Raw genomic sequence first — 25,308 nt, 5'->3', positions numbered from 1 at the left:
CCGAGCAATCTACGTTCAGACTCCTCGATGGTCAGCAGCTCTCTGGGTCGTTGATCTCCTCGATGGTCAGCAGCTCTCTGGGTCGTTGATCTCCTCGATGGTCAGCAGCTCTCTGGGTCGTTGATCTCCTCGATGGTCAGCAGCTCTCTGGGTCGTTGATCTCCTCGATGGTCAGCAGCTCTCTGGGTCGTTGATCTCCTCGATGGTCAGCAGCTCTCTGGGTCGTTGATCTCCTCGATGGTCAGCAGCTCTCTGGGTCGTCACCGGAAGAACGAGGTCGCGGCTACAAGCATCTGAAATGAGTTTCCTCCGTAGGAGGTCGGGCTCAGAGATCGGGGGAGGAGCTGGACATCAGGACGGAACTTGGAGTAGAGACGCTCCTCCTTCATGTGGAAAGGAGTCAGGTGAGGTGGTTCAGCATCTGATCAGGACCCTCCTGGTCGCCTCCTTCTGGAGGTTTACCGGCTCGCCCAACTGGCAGGAGACCCAGAACATCTGGAGGATCATATCTCCCTGCTGGCCTGGGAACACCTCGGATCCTCAGGAGGAGCTGGAGGATGTTACAGGGAGGGAAGTCTGGGTCAGGTTGGTTGGCTGCTGCACCGAGACCCGACCCGGATAAATGGACGATGATGGACGGACGATGATGGACGGACGGACGGCGCCATTGGTCTATTTTCAGTTAGATATGAGTTTAAGTGATTTGTAAATCATCAGTTGTTTTTTTTTATTTACATTTATTTACTTTTTCTGAAACGGTTGTACGATACGAGTCTGGACAGACGTGGAGAAGGAACCGAAGAGTCTGGACAGACGTGGAGGAGGAACCGAAGAGTCTGGACACACCTGGAGGTGGAACCGAAGAGTCTGGACACACCTGGAGGTGGAACCGAAGAGTCTGGACACACCTGGAGGAGGAACCGAAGAGTCTGGACAGACGTGGAGGAGGAACCGAAGAGTCTGGACACACCTGGAGGAGGAACCGAAGAGTCTGGACACACCTGGAGGAGGAACCGAAGAGTCTGGACACACCTGGAGGAGGAACCGAAGAGTCTGGACAGACGTGGAGGAGGAACCGAAGAGTCTGGACACACCTGGAGGAGGAACCGAAGAGTCTGGACAGACGTGGAGGAGGAACCGAAGAGTCTGGACAGACGTGGATGAGCAACCGACAGACGTGGAGGAGGAACCAAAGACTCTGGACACACCTGGAGGAGGAACCGAAGAGTCTGGACAGACGTGGAGGAGGAACCGACAGACGTGGAGGAGGAACCGAAGAGTCTGGACAGGCGTGGAGGAGGAACCGAAGAGTCTGGATAGACATGGAGGAGGAACCAAAGAGTCTGGACACACCTGGAGGAGGAATCGAAGAGTCTGGATAGACATGGAGGAGGAACCGACAGACGTGGAGGAGGAACCGAAGAGTGTCGTGATGCCTCGAAGATATTTTTCTGCCTCATTTGAGTCTTTTGAGTCATAAGTTGTTCATTGTTGGACAGAAAAGAGCTTCATGGACGACATTATGTGCCGTTCTGCTTCGATGTTCTACGGAGGAGGAATTTACCCAGAATTCAATTTAAATAAGGACAAAATCTTGAATTTTTTTTTTTCCGGTTCATTCCTAATAACTCAATTAATGAAACAGAAAATGTGAAAAAAACTAAAAGTTGAACAATAATATAAATTTGATATTGACAAAATACCGTTTCATTTTATTTGCCTTTTGTTACTTTTACTAAATATCTAAGTCACATATTAAATATTTTATTACTTGTAATAAATATACTTCTGAACCAAGAATTGTAATAGAAAGATTTTAAACGGAAAAAATAATAAATATATAATAAAGAAACCTAACAACCTATTTATTGTTTTATTTTCAGCAGCCAAATTATTTTAGACACTTTAAAAAAAGTAAAAGATTTTTTTAGATTTTTAAATTGTTTTTGTCCAGTTGAACTCCTCCAGCCTGTCGTCTGCTCTACGTCTTCTATTTCTACGAGCAGGTTTCATTGGTTCTGATCGTTTCACGTGTTTTAAACTTCTGAATAACTGACGGAAAACATATAAAATTATAAATGTTTGTTCTGTTTGTCGTTCGTCTGACGGATCAGAAACAGATTCACCAGATGAAGCTGAGGACGATGAAGACGAGCGGCTCCGGTTGATGAAGCCGCTGCGTTTTCCCGCCACGCTGACGCGTGTTTTCTGGTCTTTGTTTCAGGAGGTCGTTTCCGGTCCGTCGCTCGGCCTCCGACATCACGGAGAGGAAGACCAACGACAATTAAACTGAGGAAGAAGAGGAAGAAGAGGAAGAAGAGGAAGAAGAGGAAGAAGAGGAGCGGGAGCACTGAGCACGAAGACCTCCGGATGTCAGCAACCAGACTGCTGAGTGACCGGGTTGAGTTGGGGGGCGGGAGGGGGGGGGGGAGGGGAGGAGGGGGGAGAGGAGAGGGGGAGGGAGGGGGAGGGGGGGGAGGGAGGGAGAGGAGAGGGGGAGGGGGAGGGGGGGAGAGGAGAGGGGGGAGGGAGGAGGGAGGGAGAGGGGGGAGGAAGGGAGAGGAGAGGGGGGAGGGGGGAGGGGGAGAGGAGAGGGGGGAGGGAGGAGGGAGGGAGAGGGGGGAGGGAGGGAGAGGAGAGGGGGAGGGGGGGGGCAATGAGGCTGGATAATTAGGAGGCTGAATCCCCACCGGGAGCCGGCAGCGAGCGCTGTGCATGTAGCGATGCACTCCATCCCTCCGTCTCTATCTCTTTAAGAAGGAGTGTGTGTGAGTGTGTGTGTGTGAGTGTGTGTGTGTGTGTGAGTGTGTGTGTGTGTGTGAGTGTGTGTGTGTGTGAGTGTGTGTGAGTGTGTGTGTGTGTGTGTGTGTGTGTGTGTGTGTGGGGGAGGGGTATCGGCTGGGGTGGAACAGTCCTGTAATGAGCAGATTTTAGAGAGAGAGGAGTGAGCGAGTGAGAGCGAGGCCGACGAGCGGACGGATGACTTGGTGGAATTTACAGCAACAACCGCGATGAAGAGGACGACACGATGAAGAGGAGGGCAGCGCTTCATCCGAGCACCTTCAGGAGGGAGAGCCGTCTTTAGATCCCAGAGAGGAGGAGGAGGACGGGAGGAAGAGAGATTCACACTCCACTCCGTCTGCCGAGGCGTGTGTGTGTGTGTGTGAGTGTGTGTGTGTGTGTGTGAGTGTGTGTGTGTGTGTGTGTGTGTGTGTGTGTGTGTGTGTGTGTGTGTGTGTGTGTGTGTGTGTGTGTGTGTGTGTGTGTTTCCAGGCCACACAGAAGCATCTGTGTGTTTTAATGGCGGAGCAGCGCAGCAGCATCTCGGTCCTGTGAGTCTGCTGCAGCGATGCTCTAACGTGCGACCGAGCCGCCGCCAGCAGACGAGGCCTCGGTCGTCCGGAGCGCCGCGCTGCGCCGCGAGGCTGCCGGAGCAGGAAGGTGGAGGAGGAAGCGGAGGAGGAGGAGGATGAGCAGCGCTCGGAGCCTGCGTGCCCATGGGAAGCAGCATGCGCACCGGAGCCGCCGCTGAGGCTCGGATCGCCGCTCCATCTTGAGGCGATGCTCGTCGGGCCGGCGAGTCTCATCCCGAAGTGAGAGGAGACGCCGCCGGACTCGGGCGAGGCCTCGTCCCTCGCCGCTCCTGACGAGGGAACCGCGTCCTTGTTTTTTCTTTCTCTCCTCGTTCTAAGGATTTGCCGGAACCTGTTTCATGCATGTCCACTGGAGGCAGGTTTGACTTTGATGACGGGGGGTCGTACTGCGGGGGGTGGGAGCAGGGGAAGGCCCACGGCCGGGGGGTCTGCACGGGGCCCCAGGGTCAGGGCGAGTACGCCGGGGCCTGGAGCCATGGCTTCGAGGTCCTGGGCGTGTACACGTGGCCCAGCGGGAACAGCTACCGGGGCACCTGGGCGCAGGGCAAGCGGCACGGCATCGGCGTGGAGAGCAAGGGCCGCTGGGAGTACCGGGGGGAGTGGACGCAAGGGTTCAAAGGTCGCTACGGCCAGCTGGAGAGCACGGCCAGCGGCGCCCGGTACGAGGGCACGTGGAGCAACGGGCTGCAGGACGGATACGGAACGGAAACGTACTCCGACGGAGGTAAGAAGGCCGAAGCGCTCGCGGTTCAACAAACACAACAAACACATCAAAGAGTCGAAGAAAAACGTCGGCGCTGCTCCACAAACCGGAACACATCTGCACCGCAGCCGCCATAAATAACATGGAGGTCACATCCAGATGCACACACAGATTACTGAGGGGCCCGGCGCCCGGCGGGGGGCCCGGCGGGGGGCCCGGCGGGGGGCCCGGCAGCACCGAGCTGCACACACAAATTCAGCGACACGTTTTCAACTCTGAGAGTAAAACATGAACGGAGACAAAACAGCCGACAAACAGACGAAAGGAAGTCAAAGAGACTTAACGCAAAATAACTTCAGACTCAAAATGACGGCAAAGAGACGAAAATACGACGAAGAGACGAAAATACGACGAAGAGACGGAAACACGACGACAAACAGAAACGAAACGACCGCAAAGAGACAAAATAACAACAAAATAAGACGACTGACAACAAAAGATGCAAAGACACAAAAAACGACTTCAAAGACACAAAATGCCAACGGACATGTAGTCTGGGTGTCTCTGTCACGTCGAGGGTGGTGTGTGTGTGGGGGGGGGGGGGGGGGGGTCCCGGTCTGGTCGTCCCGTGAAGTGTCCACATGTCCCGGAGACGAGAGGCAGCAGAGACACAAACAGGCTGTGAAAGGAGGACAGAGTCTAATATTAGAAACCGAACCGTGTTGAATGTGTTTAGACTCAGACTCATCAAAACACACCTTCACCCCCCCCCCCCCCCCCCCCCCGCATCACACCCTCCGTGATGCAAAGTCTCCATGGCAACGGGGGAGACAGCAGGTCAGCGTGTCACCGGAGACCAGCTCGCGGCGCTCCCGCTCTCTGATTGGCTCCCTGCGTCTGTCAGTCGTGTTTTATTTTCTTCGGGGGTTTGTAATGTAGGCCGTTGGACGAGCGGCGCCGCCCGCCTCCCCGGACCTGGATGATGGAGCGCCGGGTCAGTGAGTGATGCAGGTGGAACGGAAACACGCTGCTGCAGTGAAGGTGGAGGCTGTTTGCCGGGAGGAGGAGGAAGAGGAGGAGGAGGAAGAGGAGGAGGAGGTTTTTTAGACCGGCTCCACCTGTTTTATAATAAAATAAAATACAGAAGAAAAAAGACTGCGTCACGCGACAGCTCGGCTCCTCGCTTCCGCTCACGTTGAAGACCGCCGACAGATGAATATAGCACGCACGAGCTGACACATTTTCCACAGCCCAGTAAATGTGCAGGTTTTTCTCCATCTCACACACACACACACACACACACACACACACACACACACACACACACACACACACACACACACACACACACACACACACACACACACACACACACAGGGGCCTGTCAACAGAGCCAGAGCTCATTAAAAATGATAACATCCTAATAATAAGAGCGCGTTCGAGGCCACAGAGACGGAGAGGCGGTTTCAGCACCGTGGACAGCTCCTGATCAACCACATCCCACAAATCAATATAAATTAAACAGAATAAATAATAAAAGTTGGATTTGTTAGTAGAATGTCAACCATCTTCATCCTTTAAATGTTTAATACCAGAAATCAGCTGTTTTATTATAAAATAATGACATCAAAACGTCAAACTGGAGGACGAAACATTGACTTTTAAAAAGAATAAATCAATCAATAAACGAAGAAATTAATAATTCAATAAATAAATTTTAAATAAATTAATACCTTTTGCTCCAGAATTAAATCGGTGTCTTTAATTTGAATGTCTATATCTCAAAACATCTTTTTTTTTCTGTATTTCTAGATTTGTTTATTGTTTTCCCTGTCTTTATGTTAATTAGGTGGGCGGTCCTAATGTCAGTCTGAAGCTGATTGGTCGGCTCCTGTTTGCAACATGCTCAGACAGAAGTAATACAGAAGGAGACGAAGTAAACGTCTTTTTTTAATCCACTAAATGTTTTTAATTTTTATCTATTTATGGATTTTATTATTTATAATTATGTAATTTTCCGTCTGTAAAGGAAAAGTTTTATTTTTGAAGAAAAATCACAAGAATTTAGCAAAATCAAAAGCTTTCGCAAACGTTGCTGAGATTTCTTGAATTAGCGTTAATTATTGTGATTTCCCGGACGGCCGGTCGACTGGACCGACCGGCTGGCGTCTTGAAGAAGTTTTAACGACGGTGCAGATGCTTTTTCACTGTGACATGAATTAAAACTACTTTTCAATATCTGTGGTTACAGTGAAACATTTAAGGATAAAATTTAAAACTCCCAAAGAATAAACATCAATGTAGGAGAAAATGACAGACTGAACTTTGGCTTTCAGAGCTTCAGATCAGCTGTTCACTTCTGGAAATGTACACAATTACCAAAATTACATTTCACCTTCTCGTCATGACTTTGAATTGGTCAAACGTTGACTTGGTAAAGTACAACTTCCTGTATATTAACTGTAATAACCGTACAACTACTGTTCACTGGTAATGAATAAAACTGGGACCCGGTGATCCTGTTTTAAGGGTTTTGGGAAGTTTTAAAAAGGTTTCTTGGGGATTCCAGTTGGGAACCAAGAGAATAATAATATATCTGCATTAATAATAATAATAATAATAATAATAATAATAATAATAATAATAATAATAATAATACCGACAGGAAGTAATAGAGAATAACCTGGAAATCTGACAAGGTTTGATTTCAGCACCACGGACAGCTCCAGTTCAACGTCACTAAACTGTAAGCTGCTTAAAAGTACCACAAAATACTACAGAAGTACTGCAGGAGTACTGCAGAGGTACTACACAATCAATAAAGAAGTACAACAGATTTCAGGATTTAGTGAATACGCGTAAATAAATAGATTAAATTACGAAACAACGCTGCAACAGACCTGCGAGTCGTCGACCTTCAGACGGAGCAGGACGACTGTAAACATCTAAATATTTCATGACGTGAGGGTCGGTAGAAGCTGCTAGCGTCGGATATTCACCGGATCTGATGTGAAACCAACTTCTGGAGACGCGAATAAATCCAGACGTAGCTCGATGTGTTTTAGCATCTTTCAGCCGACACGTTCTCCTCTAATGAAGCTTAAACACCTGCTGATGTTTAACTTTGTCCGGAAAAGGATGAACAAACCTGAATTTTTGCATTTAGCAGCAAAAGAGGCTGAAGTTTTTCTCTGTGGTTGGTAGCGACCAAACATGGAGCAAAAAGAGAGAATATGAGTCTTCAGGTCTTCGTATAGCGACAACGTGACTAACAGACGGAACGTTCTTTCACTGCGTAATATTGGTTTTCTGTGAAAGTACTCGTGACAAAAACAACAGTTACAATTTTTTTTTATTATTGTGCGAATTAATCACACAAATACACCAATGTTTGCTAACACATGTGGCGCCCCCAAGTGGCCACAGAGACACCAGATGATGCTGCTTCGACCTCTCTCCACAGCGCCCCCTGGTGTGTAGTCGTCGCTGTCTACAATTCATTTAAATGTAAAACAAGTTGTTTGTTAAATAAATTAAGGCTAAAAAATGTTGAGACAAACGTGGTTTCGAAAATTTTCGGACACGTAAAAGCTACAAATATGTGAAGTTAGAAGTTTATAAGAGCTGTTGTTCGTGTTTCAAGACTTTTACAACCGTCCTTCTGTTTTTAGTACAACCACGTTTATGTGAGAAATTTAGCATTTCTAGGGATTTAATTTTGTTTGGCTGCAGAAATAAATCATACTAAGTCTTGTGTTTTTATTGTGTTCACGGAACGATGAGAGGAATTTCTGTGAACCTTTACGTGTGCACAATAAATATTTATTTCTAATTTTATTCACTCTACCAACAGAATTAGAAGAAAAACTTGTAGGATTTAACGAAGAGAGACATTTTTTGGGGGTAAATTTCAAAAAGATTATTCCCAAAATTACGGGAAATAAAAAATTTGAAGATGTTTGGAGTTTACAGTTAAAACATCCATGTGATTAAGTTTGTTCACTTTTAATTGAAAACTTGAACTCAGAGAATAATCGTCACCTTGCAGCTCCGGTTTCGGTGACCTTGCTCCGATCGATTACTTTTGTTTGAACGCGGAGTCGGTTGCAGCAAGACGTTCTGATCTCGGCCGTTCGAACGCCTCCGAGAACACGAAGCTCTGCGGTTCGGTCGGCAGGTGAAGCCGACGAAGAGGAGGCTGAAACGTGAACCTCGCCAGGAGAGGAAGGCGGCTGGTAGACGTTTGACCCGCTCTGTTCGACGGCGTCTCCGGGGATCTCGGAGGGAGGAAGAGGACCCGACGAGGGAACCTCTGATTTCAGACCAGCAGCGGTTCCTCGTTGTGTTGGAGGATGGGTTTTTTTCTCTTCTCACACCGCCTCCATCAAACCTGCCAAATCTGCACCAACTCAGTAAATACTACAGCCTGGCCCGGTTCTGACCGGGAACATATGGGCTTTTCTGCAGGCTGAGAAATGCCAAAAATTTCTGCGGTTATTCTGGGTTTATTTCAAGTGTTTCTTTTATTTATTTTCACAGCTTAATGTCGAGCCAATATGCTTCGGTTTGGCACCGAAGTGTCTTCGAGGGTTCGTTCCAGGCGTCGTGATCACATTCGTTTCCGTCGCTCAACATCTTCCTCCCATTACGGAACATTTCATGAACATTCATCTGTGTTCTCTGTTGGTGTTTTGAGGCCGATAGAAGGACGTGAATCTCCGGTGGGAACGTCGTGAGTCAGCTGAGTGTCGAAGTGTTTTTGAACAATTCGGTCAAAAGGACATTTTGAGGTGAACGAACTGAACCGGACGATTCGTTCGTTTCTCGGGCGTCCGTTGAATTCTCAGCGTGCAGAGATTGACCAGGTGTTTGAGGAAACGGTGCCCTCTAGTGGAGGCTGTCGTCGACCCGTCCACGGGGTTAACGGTTTACAATCTGAAGAGAAACCTGCAACATGAAAGAGCAGCTGGTTGAAAGTCGTCTCATAAACGTTCACTGAGGGAACGCTGCTGCTCGGCCTTTCAACCAAAACTACTATTCGAAATTTGCTCGCAACTATTTGATTTTTAATCGAATATCCGCCGCACGCAGATCTTATTTATGTTTAAAAGTTCGACACTAAACTTTCTGAATATTGCAGTTGTCTTTGTAGGTTTCCCCACGTTTGGCATCGGGACATCTACTGACCGGGACAGATTCACCTGCAAAGTTCCTCCCGGTAAAAACAGGGAATAAGGACGAGGAGTCGCATGCACTCATCGATTCTGCAGATTAGAACGAGTATTGGAATACTTGATTTGAGCGACGCGTTCACTGAACATACGACAGTGAACGCAAACAACGTAAAGATCTAAAAAGTGGATGAATTTGTCCAGAACGTGAACCCTAAAATAAACTGCCTGTCTCCGTCCTCCAGGAACCTACCAGGGCCAGTGGCTCGGAGGGATGCGTCACGGCTACGGCGTGCGGCAGAGCGTCCCGTACGGCATGGCGGCCGTCATCCTCTTCCCCCTGCGAACGTCCATAAACTCGCTGCGCTCCGAGCACAGCCACGGGCCTCCGGCCGTGCCGGAGGACGGCGCCGCCACCTCGCCCGCGGACGGGGCGGCGGCCGGGCTGGCGGGGAGCCCGGTGGGCCGAGGCGGCTTCGCCCTGACGGCTCCGAGCGAGGCCGAACGCCAGAGGAAGAGGAAAGGCCGCTTCCGGCAGTCCATCCTGAGCGGCCTGAAGCTTCGGCGCTCCGAGTCCAAAAGCTCTCTGGCCAGTCAGCTCAGCAAGCAGAGCTCGTTCTGCAGCGAGGCCGGCATGAGCACCGTCAGCTCCGCGGCGTCCGACATCCACTCCAACGCCAGCGAGAGCGAGCAGGGCGCCCCGGTGGACGCCACCGTCACCGAGATGTACGCCGGCGAGTGGCGGAGCGACCAGAGGGCGGGCTGGGGCGTCAGCCGGCGCTCCGACGGGCTGCACTACGAGGGCGAGTGGGCGGCGAACAAGAGGCACGGCTACGGCTGCACCACCTTCCCCGACGGCACCAAAGAAGAAGGGAAGTACAAGCAGAACGTTCTGGTCAGCGGGAAACGCAAGAACCTGATCCCGCTGAGGGCCAGCAAGATCCGAGAGAAGGTGGACCGCGCTGTGGAGGCCGCCGAGAAGGCCGCCGACATCGCCAAGCAGAAAGCGGAGATCGCCATGTCGAGGTAAGACGTTCCCGAACTTCCTCTACACGTACAAGTTTGGTTTCACAGAAGGCGGCGACGTGTCGGGTGAAGCTGACGTTGTTGATGACCAACTCAGGTGGTTCTTTTATTATCAGTTGATTATCCAGCACTTTTATTACTTTACAAACCGAGACGTATTAAATATTCCGTCAGCTCAGGATACGCTGCTCGTGTTAGCGTTCACTCAGAAGCGCCGACCAATCGGCAACCAGTGTCGGTGGTTAAGTACGTTTGTGCAACGCCTCCTTCACTGATTGGACAGACGGGTAAAACGAACATTTTTACCTTCGACTCTCGGTTGGAACGACTGCGAACGACAGGATTCCTGACGGAGTGTTTGCAGACCAGATAGTCACAGTGAATCTGGGTCTCGGTACGCGAGGCTGGTTGGGTTGCAGATCTTATTGGGAACTTGGAGGCAGATGAGTTCGTACCAACCGGCGACCAGCGGTGATGTCATCGTTGGTTCGTGAACGTTATGAAGCCTCGAGTTTGAAATTTGGCTATCTTGCTAGTACGGAGCAGTTTGGAAACATGACGATACTACGTCCCGCCCACCGATAGCTGTAACCTGACTGCACCACAGGCCTGTCAATCAAACAGACACGCCCCCAAAAACAGGTCTTCTTGAATCTTCTTTTCTAATGAATGAGGGATTATTTTCAGATGGACCTCCAGAAAACTAATAAGAAGGAGTGACTTTAGCTAACAACACCGAGATAACTGATGGACACATTTTATTCACTTTGGATTTGATGACAGAAGTTGAATGGGAGTCTATGGAGCCGGAGGCTTTTTGGAGCCGACCTCTAGTGGCACTCGCTGGTATTGCAGCTGAAGACACTTCTACATCAGCCTCATCTTTCAGACCTGAAGCTACGAACTCTTCTTTTTATATATTGAGGAACAGAAATGAGTCCGGAGATGTGGCGTCGTATCGACCACCAACATCTACGACAATCTATGTTTCATGTCGATCTCAGCTTCAGTGATACGAGTTCCCTCCCTGGATGCGGTTCAGAAAAGGCAGCAGATACTAAACAAAGCAGAATTAATGACGTTATAATGTTCAACCTTTACCTGCCGTGTTCCCACCTGTTCAGGATGAGCCACGCTCGAGGGAAGGCGGAGGCGGCTGAAGGTGTAGCGCAGAAGGCCACGGACGAGTGTCGACTGGCCCGGATCGCCGCCAAGGAGCTCTCGCCCTCCTTCCACATCTACGGCAACGGTGAGCCGCCGGCGGATATTATTTGACCAAAACGTAGTTAAAAACCTGCATCTGGCTTTTTCACATTTTTTTCTTTTCCGTATGACGCCACAAAAAAAATATGTGGTTGTTTTTGTCGAAGAAAAAACAACAGAATAAAGAAGCCAGCAGCTAGCTAGTGAGCTAGCATTAGCTCAAGCTAATTTTCTCACTTCTTACTACTTCTGATATTTAACAAAATACAACATTTTGACGCTCCAACATGTTAGCAGCTGAGTTTGTTGTTTCACATACGGCAAATTTGTAATCATAAAGAAGAAAAAACAATAACAACATATGAACCAGTGGTGCTAAAAGCTAATTAGCCTAGCTTAGCCGAGTAGCTTTTTTAATCCTGCCTTTAAATTTAGATTTACCTTGAACTCTACGTTTTGCTTTTCTTTTCCAACAGCTTTGATGATTTTCAGGAATCTAAAGTAAACTGAAATATTAAAATTAAAAAGTCAAATGAATCCAGGATTAAATAAAAAGTCGGATTTATTTAACCACAAACCTGTTTACAAATTCTCAGAAGACAACTAAGAACTGACAACGTGGCAGCAAGGGAAATACATGTCCTTCAAAATAAAAGCGCAGCAGAAGAAATTCTGTAGACTTCAAAATAAAAGTTTGACATTTTTATGGTCAACTTTTTTTTATATAAATAGATTTTATAAATCCGTGAGTCACTCAAAAAAGAGCCACCTGTTAAAATCATACATTTAGATTTATTTAATTAATGTTCCATTTATTGATCCTTACATTAATACACAACTTTACATCTTTATTTAAATAATTTAGGCTTTGGTCCTTTTTTTTAATTGTACGTTTTGTCAAAGAAACATCTCATATATCTGCATTTACTCACTAAACTAATTAAAATAAATCCTGTAATTTGGTGTGTAAATGATCTTTAAACGGTAGATTGACGTATTATTTTGTTTTCCATAAACATTTCATTTCTGTTGCATTTGAACTGTAAATAACAAACTAAAGTGAACTTCCTTTAACGTGTTTGAAGGCAGAGACCGAAGCAGTCTGTGCAGGTTTGTATTTCGGTTGCATGGCGGTGATTTCAGATGTAAAATATTCGGCCTATAAAGACTAAATGAAAGCTTCGTATCCGTCCAGCCTGAAACCTTTAAACCTGTTTTCTCTCTCAGCTTCACTGATTCTATTGGACTCTTTTCTTCTTCTAATTTTCCCTCAGAGACCTGCTTTGTAACAATTAGTCACGAGTCGTGACTAAATGATCGGACTCATTATCTCAGTGGAAAATCGACATTTCTATGATACGTGAGTTTTCTGTGCGCCGGGCTCGGTGGTTCTTTTTCATATTTGGATCTCGTAACAAACATCGGATTAAGCTGCGAGGACTCAAATTAAATCAAGTATATTCTGTAATCCTCTGTAAGCCAGCGGCGCAGGTCTCGGTCAGCCTGCAGCTCGTCTCCTCCCGTTGTCACGCGGCCCGCTAATAACACTCAGACACAGTCGGGCCGTTCTGTCGTGGCCCGACGCCAAACCTCCTCACGGGCGCTGTTCTGTTTCCACAGGGCTCGAGTGTCAGAGGCCCAAACACCAGGACGCCAAGGACAAAGACCACGAGGTCATCTCCACGGGAACGGACAGTCCGGAGCTGTGCACGCCGGACACCACGCCGCCCGTGATAACACCTGATCTCAGCCCGGTGCTGAGCGTGCCCACCTCGCCCCCCCGCAGCTCGCCCAAACACGCCCATCGCCCCAGAAACGCGTGCTTCATGCGCCAGAGCGCCGTGGACGACCAGGGCGGGGCCGAGATCCAGGTGCTGGTGGAGGGGCGGGGCATGGATCTGCCGAGGGGAGGGGCTAACAACTGGACCGATGACATGTATCCGGACCGAGGGGGCAGCAGCCGCTCCACCACCCCCTCCCTGCTGGAGGAGCAGGAGGGCCAGATCAACGGCCACGAGCAAGCCCCTCCCTCCAACCACAAACTGCGGGACAAGTCGCTGTCCAATCACAAGTCGCGGGAGCACGCCTCCTCCTACAGAGCGTGGGAGCACTCCCTGTCCAACCAAAAGCCCTCCAAGCATGCCTCTTCCAATCACAGGTCACGGGAGTACTCGTCGTCCAATCACAAAACATGGGATCATTCCTCCACCAATCACAAGGCCTGCGAGCACGCCTCTTCCAACTACAAGCCGCAGGTGCACATTTTATCCAATCACAAGGCCTTGGAACATAACATGTCCAATCACAAGACTTCTGAGCATGCTTCTTCCAATCACAAGTCCCAAGATTATATTTCCTCCGATCACAATGCAAAGGACCACGTCTCCTCCGGCTACAACCCCCGAGAGCACGTCTACTCCAACCACCATCCGAAGCAGCACAACCCCTCCAACCGCAAGCTGAGCGAGCACGCCGCGATCGACCAAAGGCCGGAGGGCCTCCCGGGGGGCTGGACCGCCGAGAGCACCCTGAGGTGGAGCCCCGCCCACTCGCGCCTCACGGAGCAGGACGAGGAGCGGATGAACGACTACACGGTGGACATGAGGCTGCAGTGTCCGGACTCGCAGACGTCTCGGGGGCCGGGCCACGAGTCCCCGGCCCCCGAGAACAACCGGCTGCGGTCCCGAGCGCTCCGGCCGGTCAGAGAGGGATCCATGGACTCCGTACAGATGCTGGACAACCTGAATGTGGGGGCGGAGCTGGAGGAGTGGCCGCTGCACAGGGACCTCACCCTGTCCCCGCCCCTCAAGTCTCAGCCCATCACTCTGGAGCAGGAAGGAGAGCATCTCACCCTCAAATCAAACTCAGTGAGTCCCACAGCTGGCAAACAGCTGCTCAGTCTGACAGATGATGAACAGCTTTTATTGAAGGTTTTATTACACTGATTAACATGTTAGTAACCGTGGATACGTACTGACATCTTTTATTAAAGTGAAGCAAAACCAGAGTAGAAAAAAAAATCTTCTACTTGTGAGAATCGTACATTCAAAATTTTATTCAGTAAAATTACCAGTTTTAATCATTAATTAGTCGCAAGCGTCCAACTTTTCACAAAAATATACAAAGAGACAAACTGACTGGTAAAGGTTGTTGGTCCTCCTGCTCCGTGCTGCATTCAGGAACACTCTGGGCTTATTGGTCCTCCTGCTCCGTGTGCAGCACCGTGCTGCGTTCAGGAACACTCTGGGCTTATTGGTCCTCCTGCTCAGTGTGCAGCACCGTGCTGCGTTCAGGAACACTCTGGGCTTATTGGTCCTCCTGCTCCGTGCTGCATTCAGGAACACTCTGGGCTTATTGGTCCTCCTGCTCAGTGTGCAGCACCGTGCTGCGTTCAGGAACACTCTGGGCTTATTGCTTGACCTCAGTGTATTTAGCCGGATTAATGAGAGTTTCATTCGAGCTGTTTTTGTGTCCCGATGGAGCGGGAGAGGTTAACTTCTCCCTGCTGTCAGAGGCTCCGAGTTTAAAGCTCTGTGATTGGATGTTTCTGGGTGAAATGCATGCTGGGAGTCGTAGTTAACGCCTACCTCTGAGATTTTAAGTTCGACCCTTCAGCGAAACAGTTTTTTGTACTGATGATTTATGGTTTTTGTGTTCGGTAAAAGTTCTTTGTGTCCATCTTCTTTCAACGTGTTTGTTCCTGTGTTGCCATGGTGATCACGAACATCTGGACTAACTGCTTCTTCTCTCCTCTCTTGTCTCCTTTTCAGGGCTCCAGCTCTATTCTGGTGGTTATGGTCATTTTACTCAATATTGGAGTAGCCATTCTTTTCATTCACTTCTTTATTTAAGCTTATACAGGTATGATCTACTAAGACTTATTGATAAATACGGTATATTATATTACTACTTCCTGAGACGGACGTTCTGCCTCTTCGACCGGAGCCCGAGCGACGGACACAGCAGAGCCTTTCTAATCGTTGCTATACTCTTTTTCTTTTCCACCTCTGTTGTTGACGCCTGTTTCAGTTTCTACAAAACACAGCACGGTTCCTTTGTTTTCCCGACGCTTCCTTCTGAGCTCGCGACCGCAGGAAACGAGGCGGCTCGGTACGAGAGGGCGACGAGCTTCGAGCCGGCGTCCAAACCGGAGGCGGCGTTTTGTCCACCGGTCCAGACGATGAATATAGCAACCCGTGTTTCCTGGTTACACGCTAGCCGAGTTCACGGCACACTCTCCATCCTCAACACCCCCCCTCCTCCCTTCTTCACCCCCTCCTCCCCCTCCTCCCCCCCCCCCCCCCCCCCCGCCCTCTCTATCCACACTATGCGCTCCATACAGAACTATGCTGCAAGAGTAGATCCATTTTAAAGGGCTCCGTCATTCTTCTTTTGTTCCACGACGAACTTCACGGACACACGCGACCGTTGCATGAGGCTGTGTGCGGTTTTAAAAAGTGCATTTTCTATCCCTTTAACATCACTTGTTCTGTCTCCATTCTGTGTGCACCACCACCTCCACCTCCACCTCCGTCATCGGATCGGCGCCGCCTCCACTTCCACGTCCAAAAACCCCAAAATCGCAGAATCTCGCGCCGCCTCGACAAAAAAAACAAAAACGGATTCATGTCTGATTTTCTATGAAATCACACGATCGTCGAGGAACTTCCTGAATTTATTTCAGAAGTGAAGTGAAACACACACACACAAATTCGCACGCAAAAGAAACCACGTAAAAAGCCGGCGTTAAAAACGGTGCCATGCCGAGGAGGACCCAGCCTTGCCCCCCCCCCCCACCCCCTTTGTACAGCCTTGAGACTGTTATGTTATAACCACTACTTCTACTATAATACGTGTATGTGTCATTATTATTATTATTATTCCAGTTTGTTTACTTTTTTTTTTGCAGTTTGCAAGACAGAGAGAATGCCGAGTGCCTCGTATTTATTATTTATTCATCTTCTCAGATTAGTTGAAACACCGATCGAACACCCGGCGTGGGCCGGCTAAGAGGAGACGACTTTTAACTACGAACAACGACGAGAGGTGCCCCCCCCCCCCCAGCCCCCCTCCCTCTCCACACCTTTAAAAACCTCCCGCCTCACCTGAAAATGGCATGCACTGTTTGCTCTCCCCCTCCCTCCCTCTCTTGGACCAGTCTGAAGGAGGGAACCTCGGGGGGTTTCTTACGGTGTCTTTCGGGCCGGATGAGATTTTTTTGTCAGCATGTTTGTTTCGCCTGCTCAACCTGGTGTCGGTTTGTGACTTCTTCCCTCTCGTCTCTCTTATCCAGCAACACGAGGCTACGTGAGACACGGAGAGCAGTGTGTAAAATAAACGCTCGCTTTTAAAAAACTCTCCGCGGATACCGAGACGTCCCCGAGTTTATGAATGATTATAAAAAGAAACTCTACTGCTACTGTATGTTTTATACTTCGCACCCAGTGGCATCATCATGTTGTGACATCATTGCATGCCCGAGCATGCTCTTTCTTACTCTTTGGTTTATGAGGTTGTTTCGAAGTTAACGTGGAGAAAATAATGAAATGTTTGAAATTAACGACTTTGGTGTGGTTATTACTGAGAATTATCCATCTGGAGTCGATTGTTTGATTAAAAAACACATTTATGACGGTCCAGAAGTTTAGAAGTAGAATAATCAAGCGCTGCTCATCAGAACAAGGTAAGAAAGTACGACCCTCGACGGCAGCCTCCATTTTGGTGTCAAGTGACCACGTTTGGACGAGCTGGGGAGGATCAGAGGGCTATATTGTAAAACCTAACTGCACCACAGGCCTGTCAATCAAACTAGCCCCGCCCTCAAACATACCTGTGTTGGAGTCCGAATATGTAATGAATGATGAATTATTTCCAGGAGGACCAGAACCCTGATCAGAAGGAGGAAGTTTATCTAAAGACACCATGATGGAAACATTTACTGACTTTGTATTTCAGGAGAACTTGATGCGTTTTCAATGGGAGTCTATGGAGACAGCCCCTAGTGGTCCTCAGTGGTACTACAGATGGAGTCTATGGAGACAGCCCCTAGTGGTCCTCAGTGGTACTACAGATGGAGTCTATGGAGACAGCCCCTAGTGGTCCTCAGTGGTACTACAGATGGAGTCTATGGAGACAGCCCCTAGTGGTCCTCAGTGGTACTACAGATAGAGTCTATGGAGACAGCCCCTAGTGGTCCTCAGCGGTACTACAGATGGAGTCTATGGAGACAGCCCCTAGTGGTCCTCAGCGGTACTACAGATGGAGTCTATGGAGACAGCCCCTAGTGGTCCTCAGAGGTACTACAGATGGAGTCTATGGAGACAGCCCCTAGTGGTCCTCAGCGGTACTACAGATGGAGTCTATGGAGACAGCCCCTAGTGGTCCTCAGCGGTACTACAGATGGAGTCTATGGAGACAGCCCCTAGTGGTCCTCCGCGGTACTACAGATGGAGTCTGTGGAGACAGCCCCTAGTGGTCCTCCGCGGTACTACAGATGGAGTCTATGGAGACAGCCCCTAGTGGTCATCAGTGGTACTGCAGATGGAGTCTGTGGAGATGGCCCCCAGTGGTCCTCGGCGGTACTACAGATGGAGTCTATGGAGACGGCCCCTAGTGGTCCTCAGCGGTACTACAGATGGAGTCTATGGAGACAGCCCCTAGTGGTCATCAGTGGTATATATATTCAGTATGTGGTCAATAATCTTAATGCTCAAAACAAAATATTAAATATGTCATTACTTTACCAAGTGAAGGGTCCAGTCTACGGTTTGACCCAAACATTACAGAAATCATATTAAATCAACACAAAATATTTATGACCAAGAAACTTGTGTTGATCCAAAGTTATTTACATTTGACCCAATCAAGTAAATTAAACTTTTTGATCAACAGCAACAAAATGTTATCACTTTATTCCAATAATATTTAATCACTTGTCTCTACAAATATTAGTTTTTATGTTCATTTAATACTTTTTTTTATAATTGAAGAAATTTATGTCAATTTAATCCATTTCTAAATTAAAATTACAGCTATCAATTCTTACTGGACTCTTTTCAGTTAACTTTTTCTAAAAGTCTTCACTGTGATCAACGTTTTTTCACCACAGCTTTGTTTGAAAAACTTTATTCCAGAACAGCAGGAACTCAACAGTAATTATAACAATAAAACATCAATAAAGGAAATAAATAAGAAATAAATTAATGTTAAGTGGAAACAAATTAGTTGCGTCTCCTGAGAATTACGGTTGTCACAGAAGATGAGTTCATAATGACAGAAAAATCCCAACGTTAACGTGACCACTGGCACGCAAAACATTGGTGATGTCACCATGGAAACCTGAAACTGGATCAGAGAAACAGCAGATTCTGGGTCAAATTTTTGGGAAAAAGAAAATCTTCAACATGGCGGCTTACAGCCGAGTGTTTCTGAGCCCATGCAGTGATTTCCACAACAAACCCGGGGCAGGTTTTCTTGTGTCAAACTGTAAACGGTCAACAGAGACTCTTGAAAGTCTTCAGAAAGTCTCCGGCGATGAAGCGACGAGCCGGGCGAGGTGTTCTGATGACATCACCGTCCCAGACCGAAGAAGGCGTCAGGTCAGGAGACACCAGGTGGGTTTTCTTTGTGTCACCGTGAATTGGTCCCCCAGAGTCAGACTGTCAACACCGAGTTCCACCGGGACCTTCGGAGGTTCTGTTCTGGTTCAGACTTCTTTTGTTTCGTAGTGCTTCCTGTTTTTTAACTTTGAAATGACTCCCCTTTTGCGTTTAACCCACCCTGATTAGTTTCATCTGTCCCTCGTTGTCCTTCCCTCCCTGCTGTATTTAGTCCGTGTGCTCTTCTTCCCTCCTTGTTTCAGTTTGTTTCAGTTATTGCTTCCTCTTGCTCCAGGTGTGTCACAACCTCCTATTGTAAAATGACCCCCAACAGGAAGTCTCTGAACTTTTTAATTGTTACTCAGATTCATTTACTTTTTAAAAATGTCCGTCTGAACTCTGTCTGTCTGTTATACTTTGTAACTTAAAAAACAACAACCAGACAAATAAAATCAGTTTCAGGTTTATTATATAGGTAATAGGTTGTATTATAGTTCTGGATTGGGATACGGCTAATGGCTGCCTGAGTGAAACACCGCCCCCTGCTGTCGGAGAGGAGAATTACATCTACTATCCAAACCAGCTTCTTTTTGCCTTTGTGTTTGCGTGAAAGCTCTTCAAGCAAACTCCGCGAGCACTTCGTCTCCGCCGGGGCTCGGTTCGGGCTCCCCCGGTGCTCCTCCGCCATGGACCGGCTGTAGCGGCGGCGGCACAGCTCGCTGCGTGGCGGGTTTCCGGTGTCCGTCCGTCTGCAAGGAGGATGGCGTCCGGCTTCTACCGCATCCCCTCCACCGCCGGTCCTCCGAGTCCCGAAAACAGCGACGGTTGTCGACCCCAGACCGACGACGGCAGCGAGAAGCGTCGATAAGGAGCTCGAGTGAGTCCCGGTGGCGGGTTCGGGTGTGTGTGTGCGGCGGGTTTGTGCCGATGTGCGCGGCTCCGGTGCAGCGGGCGGATTCCCCCGCAGCCCCGGGAGGCCTCTCTGGTCCGGGCCGTCAAACCAGACGGTAACTGGGGCCTCGGAAAGCCGAGCGATGGGAGCTCCCCGGCGGCGTCGCTTCGGCCTCCCCCTCCCCGATTTCACTCAGCCACCGCGTGCCGTTTATGTCCCGGAAGCACCGGGAGGACTGGCGCGTGTTAGCGGGACCGATTACCGGGTTTTTATTCTCAGGTCCGGTTGTTACTGCCGTTAGCCCGCCGTTAGCCGTTAGCTCCCGCTGCTAACGTCGGTAGCTCCGGAACAGAAACTCCTTCAAATCATCTCGTCAGGAAATAAACGCGTTTATGAAACAACCGACGAGCTGTCGGACCGGAGACGTGTTTTCATGATGTCACATTTTAATCACGGAGGGAAATGACCGCTTTGCTCTTCAGGAGATAGACCGAGCCCGGTGCACGGTGATCGGAACCGCGCTTCTACCGACTCGTTAGTTTCCTGATTAACGGACGAACACGTTTTGGGGCAGAAAGCAGGATGTTGTACCGGAGGACCGTGAGGTTGTACCGGAGGACCGTGAGGTTGTACCGGAGGACCGTGAGGTTGTACCGGAGGACCGTGAGGCTGCACGTCAGTGAGATGTGATGTGTGTTCACGGTGGTGTTGTGTCTCCCTGCAGGTTTGTGCCTCCGGGACGAGGAGCAGCTTTATTGAGGGCTGATTTCTATAAAAACCCCAAACCCCGCTCGTCCTCCGTCCTCCCGCTGAGCCCCTGACATCCCCTCCACCCCCCATCTCTGCTCCGCTCTGACAGGAGAAGGTGAAGGATGACGGAGGCGTGGCAGCAGCAGCATGCGGTGGCTCCACCCTCGGTCGTGCACACGCTCCCGCAGGGCAGCGACAACCCTCTGGGCTGCACGGTGTACGGGGTCGTCCTGCAGCCGGACGCCTCGCTGCAGCAGCCGCAGCACGGCCAGCAGCTGGCCGTCCAGGCGCAGCAGCCCTCCCTGCAGGTAGGGGGCGAGAGAGGGCACAAGTGCGGCGCCTGCGGCCACGACATCTCCCACCTGGCTAACCCTCACGAGCACCAGTGCATGGTGACGCAGGACCGGTCCTTCCAGTGCACGCAGTGCATGAAGATCTTCAGCCAGGCGACGGACCTGCTGGAGCACCAGTGCGTGCAGGTGGAGCAGAAGCCGTTCGTGTGCGGCGTCTGTAAGATGGGCTTCTCGCTGCTCACCTCGCTGGCTCAGCACCACAACTCGCACGGCAACGGGAACAACCCCATGAAGTGCTCCATCTGCGAGAAGACGTACCGGCCGGGCTCCGGGAACGTCACGCCGACGTCGTCGGCCGCCAACCCCCAGCAGCCCTCCGCCGGCGAGTCGTCCGGCGGCGCCGCCATCAGCGCCTCGTCTCCGCCGGCGTTCGAGGCCTCGGCGCCGGACCGGCCGTACAAGTGCTCGGTGTGCCACAAGTCCTTCCGGCACCTGTCGGAGCTGACGCGCCACGAGAGGATCCACACCGGAGAGAAGCCGTACAAGTGCGACACGTGCGACAAGAGCTTCAGCCAGTCGTCGCACCTGGCGCACCACCAGCGCACGCACAGCTCCGAGCGGCCGTACAAGTGCGCCGTGTGCGAGAAGAGCTTCAAGCACCGCTCGCACCTGGTGCGCCACATGTACGCGCACTCGGGCGAGCACCTGTTCAAGTGCAACCTGTGCGAGATGCACTTCAAGGAGTCGTCGGAGCTGCTGCACCACCAGTGCCAGCCGGAGGGCGAGCGGCCGTTCCGCTGCGGCTCGTGCGGGAAGAGCTTCAAGCGGCCGTCGGACCTGCGGCAGCACGAGCGCACGCACTCGGAGGAGCGTCCCTTCCAGTGCGAGGAGTGCCAGATGAGCTTCAAGCAGCAGTACGCGCTGGTCCGCCACCGCCGCACCCACAAGAACCCGGCCGACCGCCCCTTCAAGTGCAACCTGTGCGACAAAGGCTTCCTGCAGCCGTCCCACCTGCTGTACCACCAGCAGGTCCACGGCATGGAGAGCCTCTTCAAGTGCGCGTCGTGCCAGAAGTCCTTCAGCCAGTCGGGCGAGCTGCTGCGGCACAAGTGCGGCGGCGAGGTGGAGAAGCCGTACAAGTGCGACGTGTGCGGCAAAGGTTACAAAAAGAACTCGACGCTGCAGCGCCACCAGAACTCTCACTGCACGGAGAAGCCGCTGAAGTGCTCCCTGTGCGACAAGCGCTTCGTGTCGTCCTCCGAGTTCGTGCAGCACCGCTGCGACCCGACGCGCGAGAAGCCGCTGAAGTGCCCCGACTGCGAGAAGCGCTTCAGGTACTCGTCGGAGCTGCAGCGCCACCGCCGCGTGCACACGGGCGAGAAGCCCTTCAAGTGCGCCAGCTGCGACAAGAGCTTCAAGCAGCGCGAGCACCTGGCGAAGCACCAGAGCGTCCACTCGCGCGAGACGCAGTTCAAGTGCGTGTGGTGCGGCGAGCGCTTCGTGGACCTGACGGCGCTGCAGGAGCACACGGTGCAGCACACCGCCGAGGGAGAGAGCTTCCCCGAGGCGCCCTGCATCCCATGAATCGAGCTGCTCGTCGGCGCCGACGAGCAGCAGACGTGACATTCCCCCCCCCCCCCCCCCCCTCCTCCTCACAGCAACATGTGCCAGCCCCCCCCCCTCCCCCCCCTCCAACCCGTCAACATGCTCCCATCGACTCCGGCGCCTCTGGTCGTATTCGAGTGTGGGACCTTTTTTTGTTTTCCTCTCCGTGGCTGCACGTGATCGTCTGTTTCATTTTTGGTTTTGTACCCGTTGATTCTGTCGTGGAGGAAGATGGCCGGACGTCCAGACGCTCGTCCGACACGCCGTGTGCCTTTTTCTTTTATCTCTTTTTTGTTTTTTCTTTTTTTTTGTACCGCTCACTCACGTTTTGTGTTGCTTGTGTTCACCCCCCCCCCCCTCCGCCCCCCCATCCAGCGGCTGGACCTGTGCAGCAGTATATTTTCACATAAACTAGACCTTAGCTAGTCCCCATCTGTTTGTGCATGAATATTTATCACACTTTAATATCACTGTTGTATTATAGGTTTTGGTTTATTTAGGAAAAATATCCTAAGAAGAAGAAGAACCGTGGATTTGTGAACATGTATAGCCCGTGTCCTATGAAATCTGTGTTGTTGCATCTTTGTATTAAACCAGGTGACATGTAGGGAACTAACCTGTCACGTCATACAGACACTTGACATGTGCAATAGAACATGCACAGTGTAATATTTATGACTACTGATTCATGGCATAGTCTACTCTTGTTATATTATAGATTGTGTGTATACGCTCTGTAAAACTGTATAGTGCTTCTGTTACCTGCTTTTCTATTCACATCTCGATGAGCTTGCCGTATTTTTTTTTTTTTTTTTGCAAGCACCCTTAGTTTCACTTCCAGAAGGATTAATCGAACACTTTCGAAGCATTACGTTGCCACAAAAACTAGCTGCATTAGTTACCGTGCGATAGATCTAACAAAGTTAATGTTATTATTATTATTTTGTTTGTTTGTTTATTTGTTTGTTTGTTTGGCCTTGTATTGTTTTTTTCACAGCCTCCCGCTGGCTCAGATCAGCTGATTAATTCCGAGTAGCCTCAAAGTTGCTACCTGCGTGTCGGTTTTTTCAAAAGCGGGGGAACTAGTTTAAAAAAAGAAGAAATGTGTGTACTTTAGTTTACCGTGTGGATTTCTATATTCTGTACAATCTTTGCAGTATATTTAAAAAGAAGGTTTTTGGAGTTTGGAAATCACGGACAAGGGGGGAGGGAGGGGAGGGGAGGGGTCAGCTTTGATTTACACACATGGATATCAATATAGACTCCTGTTCATACTGTATACAGACAATTAAAATAAACCACCCTTATGACACCTGAGCTGTGTTTTCATCTCTCAGACGGTCGACACCAGCAGAGAAACGGTGAGTTTACACCAACAGCAGTGAGGTCATCATCCATCAGTGATGTCATCAACCATCAGTGATGTCATCATCCATCAGTGATGTCATCGTTGGTTTGTGAACGTTATGAATCCTCCAGTTCAGATTCTGTCCGTCACCATCTTTGGTTTGAAACAGGAAGTGACCATATTTGGACGAGCTGGGGGAGGAGCCAGAGGTGGATCTGACCGATCTGATCGGAAACCTGACGATACTACGTCCCGCCCACCGATAGCTGTAACCTGACTGCACCACAGGCCTGTCAATCAAACAGACACGCCCCCAAAAACAGGTCTTCTTGAATCTTCTTTTCTAATGAATGAGGGATTATTTTCAGATGGACCTCCAGAAAACTAATAAGAAGGAGTGACTTTAGCTAACAACACCGAGATAACTGATGGACACATTTTATTCACTTTGGATTTGATGAGAGAAGTTGAATGGGAGTCTATGGAGCCGGAGGCTTTTTGGAGCCGACCTCTAGTGGCACTCGCTGGTATTGCAGCTGAAGGCACTTCTGGATCAGAACCATTTTACAGACCTGAAGCTACAAACTCTTTTAGAAACAGTCTGTAGTTTAAACAGTGAAATTAATGAAGGTGTTCAGCAGGTGGAAGAAAAGTTTGAAACACTCAGTTGCTTTATTGCGTTAATTCCTCTGATGAATGATATTCTGCCTTCAGGTGATTAATGTAGACGAGTGTCATAAAGAGATTCAACATCAGTGTAATCTTTTACAGTGACAGAAAGAATATGGAATTAAATGTAGTTACTATTAAAAATGTTGGCGATTACAAGTCATCTGAATTTATTGTGTTCAGTAAACAAGATAACATGTAGACAAAGTTGTCTCTGGTTTCTGGAAGTTATCTGACCGAAAACAAAAACTGCATTTTCTCGTAATGATTTGCCTTTTAATCATCACTATTTATTTAAGTGGAATTAATACCGCGTGTTGTCAAAGTTATAGTTTACATCCATATCTGTCCAAACTCATGAAATACAGATATAAATACAACTAAATTACATTTTAGCAAATTATTTATAGAATTTATTCCGACATTTCCGTACAAGTCTTATTTTGTGTTTCTTCTGTATTTCTTCGTTTACGTGGGAACATAAAACACATTTATTTTAACAAACGTTATGTAAAGAAATGCATACCGGGGCCTTCCTGATTCATTCTGTCTTAATAATGTTCATAATAATAATAATAATAATAATAATAATATCCATAAATGCTGCTTGTTGTTGTTTCTCAGCGGAGGTCAGGCTGGTTTACTTCCGGGTGATGTTTACTGCAAAAGGAGGAGA

General features: G+C 49.4%; 3 protein-coding genes across 5 annotated transcripts in view; all 3 read left to right on the top strand.

Moving 5' to 3' along the window:
• Positions 1–2,888: 2,888 nt before the first annotated feature.
• jph3a (junctophilin 3a) lies at positions 2,889–17,037 on the top strand. Its single transcript, XM_069139604.1, has 5 exons — positions 2,889–4,098; positions 9,494–10,274; positions 11,399–11,523; positions 13,098–14,344; positions 15,248–17,037. Exons 1-5 carry the CDS (start codon positions 3,717–3,719, stop codon positions 15,326–15,328), a joined length of 2,616 nt encoding a protein of 871 aa, XP_068995705.1. The 5' UTR covers positions 2,889–3,716; the 3' UTR covers positions 15,329–17,037.
• Positions 17,038–19,634: 2,597 nt separating this feature from the next.
• LOC138192313 (zinc finger protein 319-like) lies at positions 19,635–24,336 on the top strand. The gene is made up of 2 exons (XM_069139628.1): positions 19,635–19,952; positions 20,692–24,336. The coding sequence occupies exon 2, from the start codon at positions 20,840–20,842 to the stop codon at positions 22,592–22,594; it is 1,755 nt and encodes a 584-aa protein (XP_068995729.1). The 5' UTR covers positions 19,635–19,952; positions 20,692–20,839; the 3' UTR covers positions 22,595–24,336.
• A 937-nt stretch (positions 24,337–25,273) lies between these two features.
• csnk2a2a (casein kinase 2, alpha prime polypeptide a) overlaps positions 25,274–25,308 on the top strand; it is a 9,046-nt gene continuing 9,011 nt past the window's right edge. For 2 of the 3 annotated variants that reach the window (XM_069139621.1, XM_069139620.1), the window contains exon 1: positions 25,274–25,308. This exon is cut by the window's right edge and continues 204 nt beyond it. The gene's annotated coding sequence lies outside the window, so the exon portion shown is untranslated. The other variant, XM_069139618.1, reaches the window with a different exon arrangement.

Source organism: Embiotoca jacksoni, unplaced genomic scaffold, assembly GCF_022577435.1.
Source record: "Embiotoca jacksoni isolate LCO1_2020_lvr unplaced genomic scaffold, fEmbJac1.0.p SCAF_84, whole genome shotgun sequence".
NCBI lineage: Eukaryota > Metazoa > Chordata > Actinopteri > Embiotocidae > Embiotoca > Embiotoca jacksoni.
The sequence above is the reverse complement of the archived record's forward strand: the minus strand, read 5'-3'. Positions and strand labels throughout refer to the sequence as shown.

What these genes read in the sequence shown, in the direction of transcription:
- jph3a (XM_069139604.1), top strand. Translation starts at nt 3,717, where the DNA reads ATGTCCACTGGAGGCAGGTTTGACTTTGATGACGGGGGGTCGTACTGC. An exon ending in CTTCCACATCTACGGCAACG is followed by an intron (nt 11,524 to 13,097) that starts GTGAGCCGCCGG and finishes CTGTTTCCACAG; the next exon opens with GGCTCGAGTGTCAGAGGCCC. An exon ending in TCACCCTCAAATCAAACTCA is followed by an intron (nt 14,345 to 15,247) that starts GTGAGTCCCACA and finishes TCTCCTTTTCAG; the next exon opens with GGCTCCAGCTCTATTCTGGT.
- LOC138192313 (XM_069139628.1), top strand. Translation starts at nt 20,840, where the DNA reads ATGACGGAGGCGTGGCAGCAGCAGCATGCGGTGGCTCCACCCTCGGTC.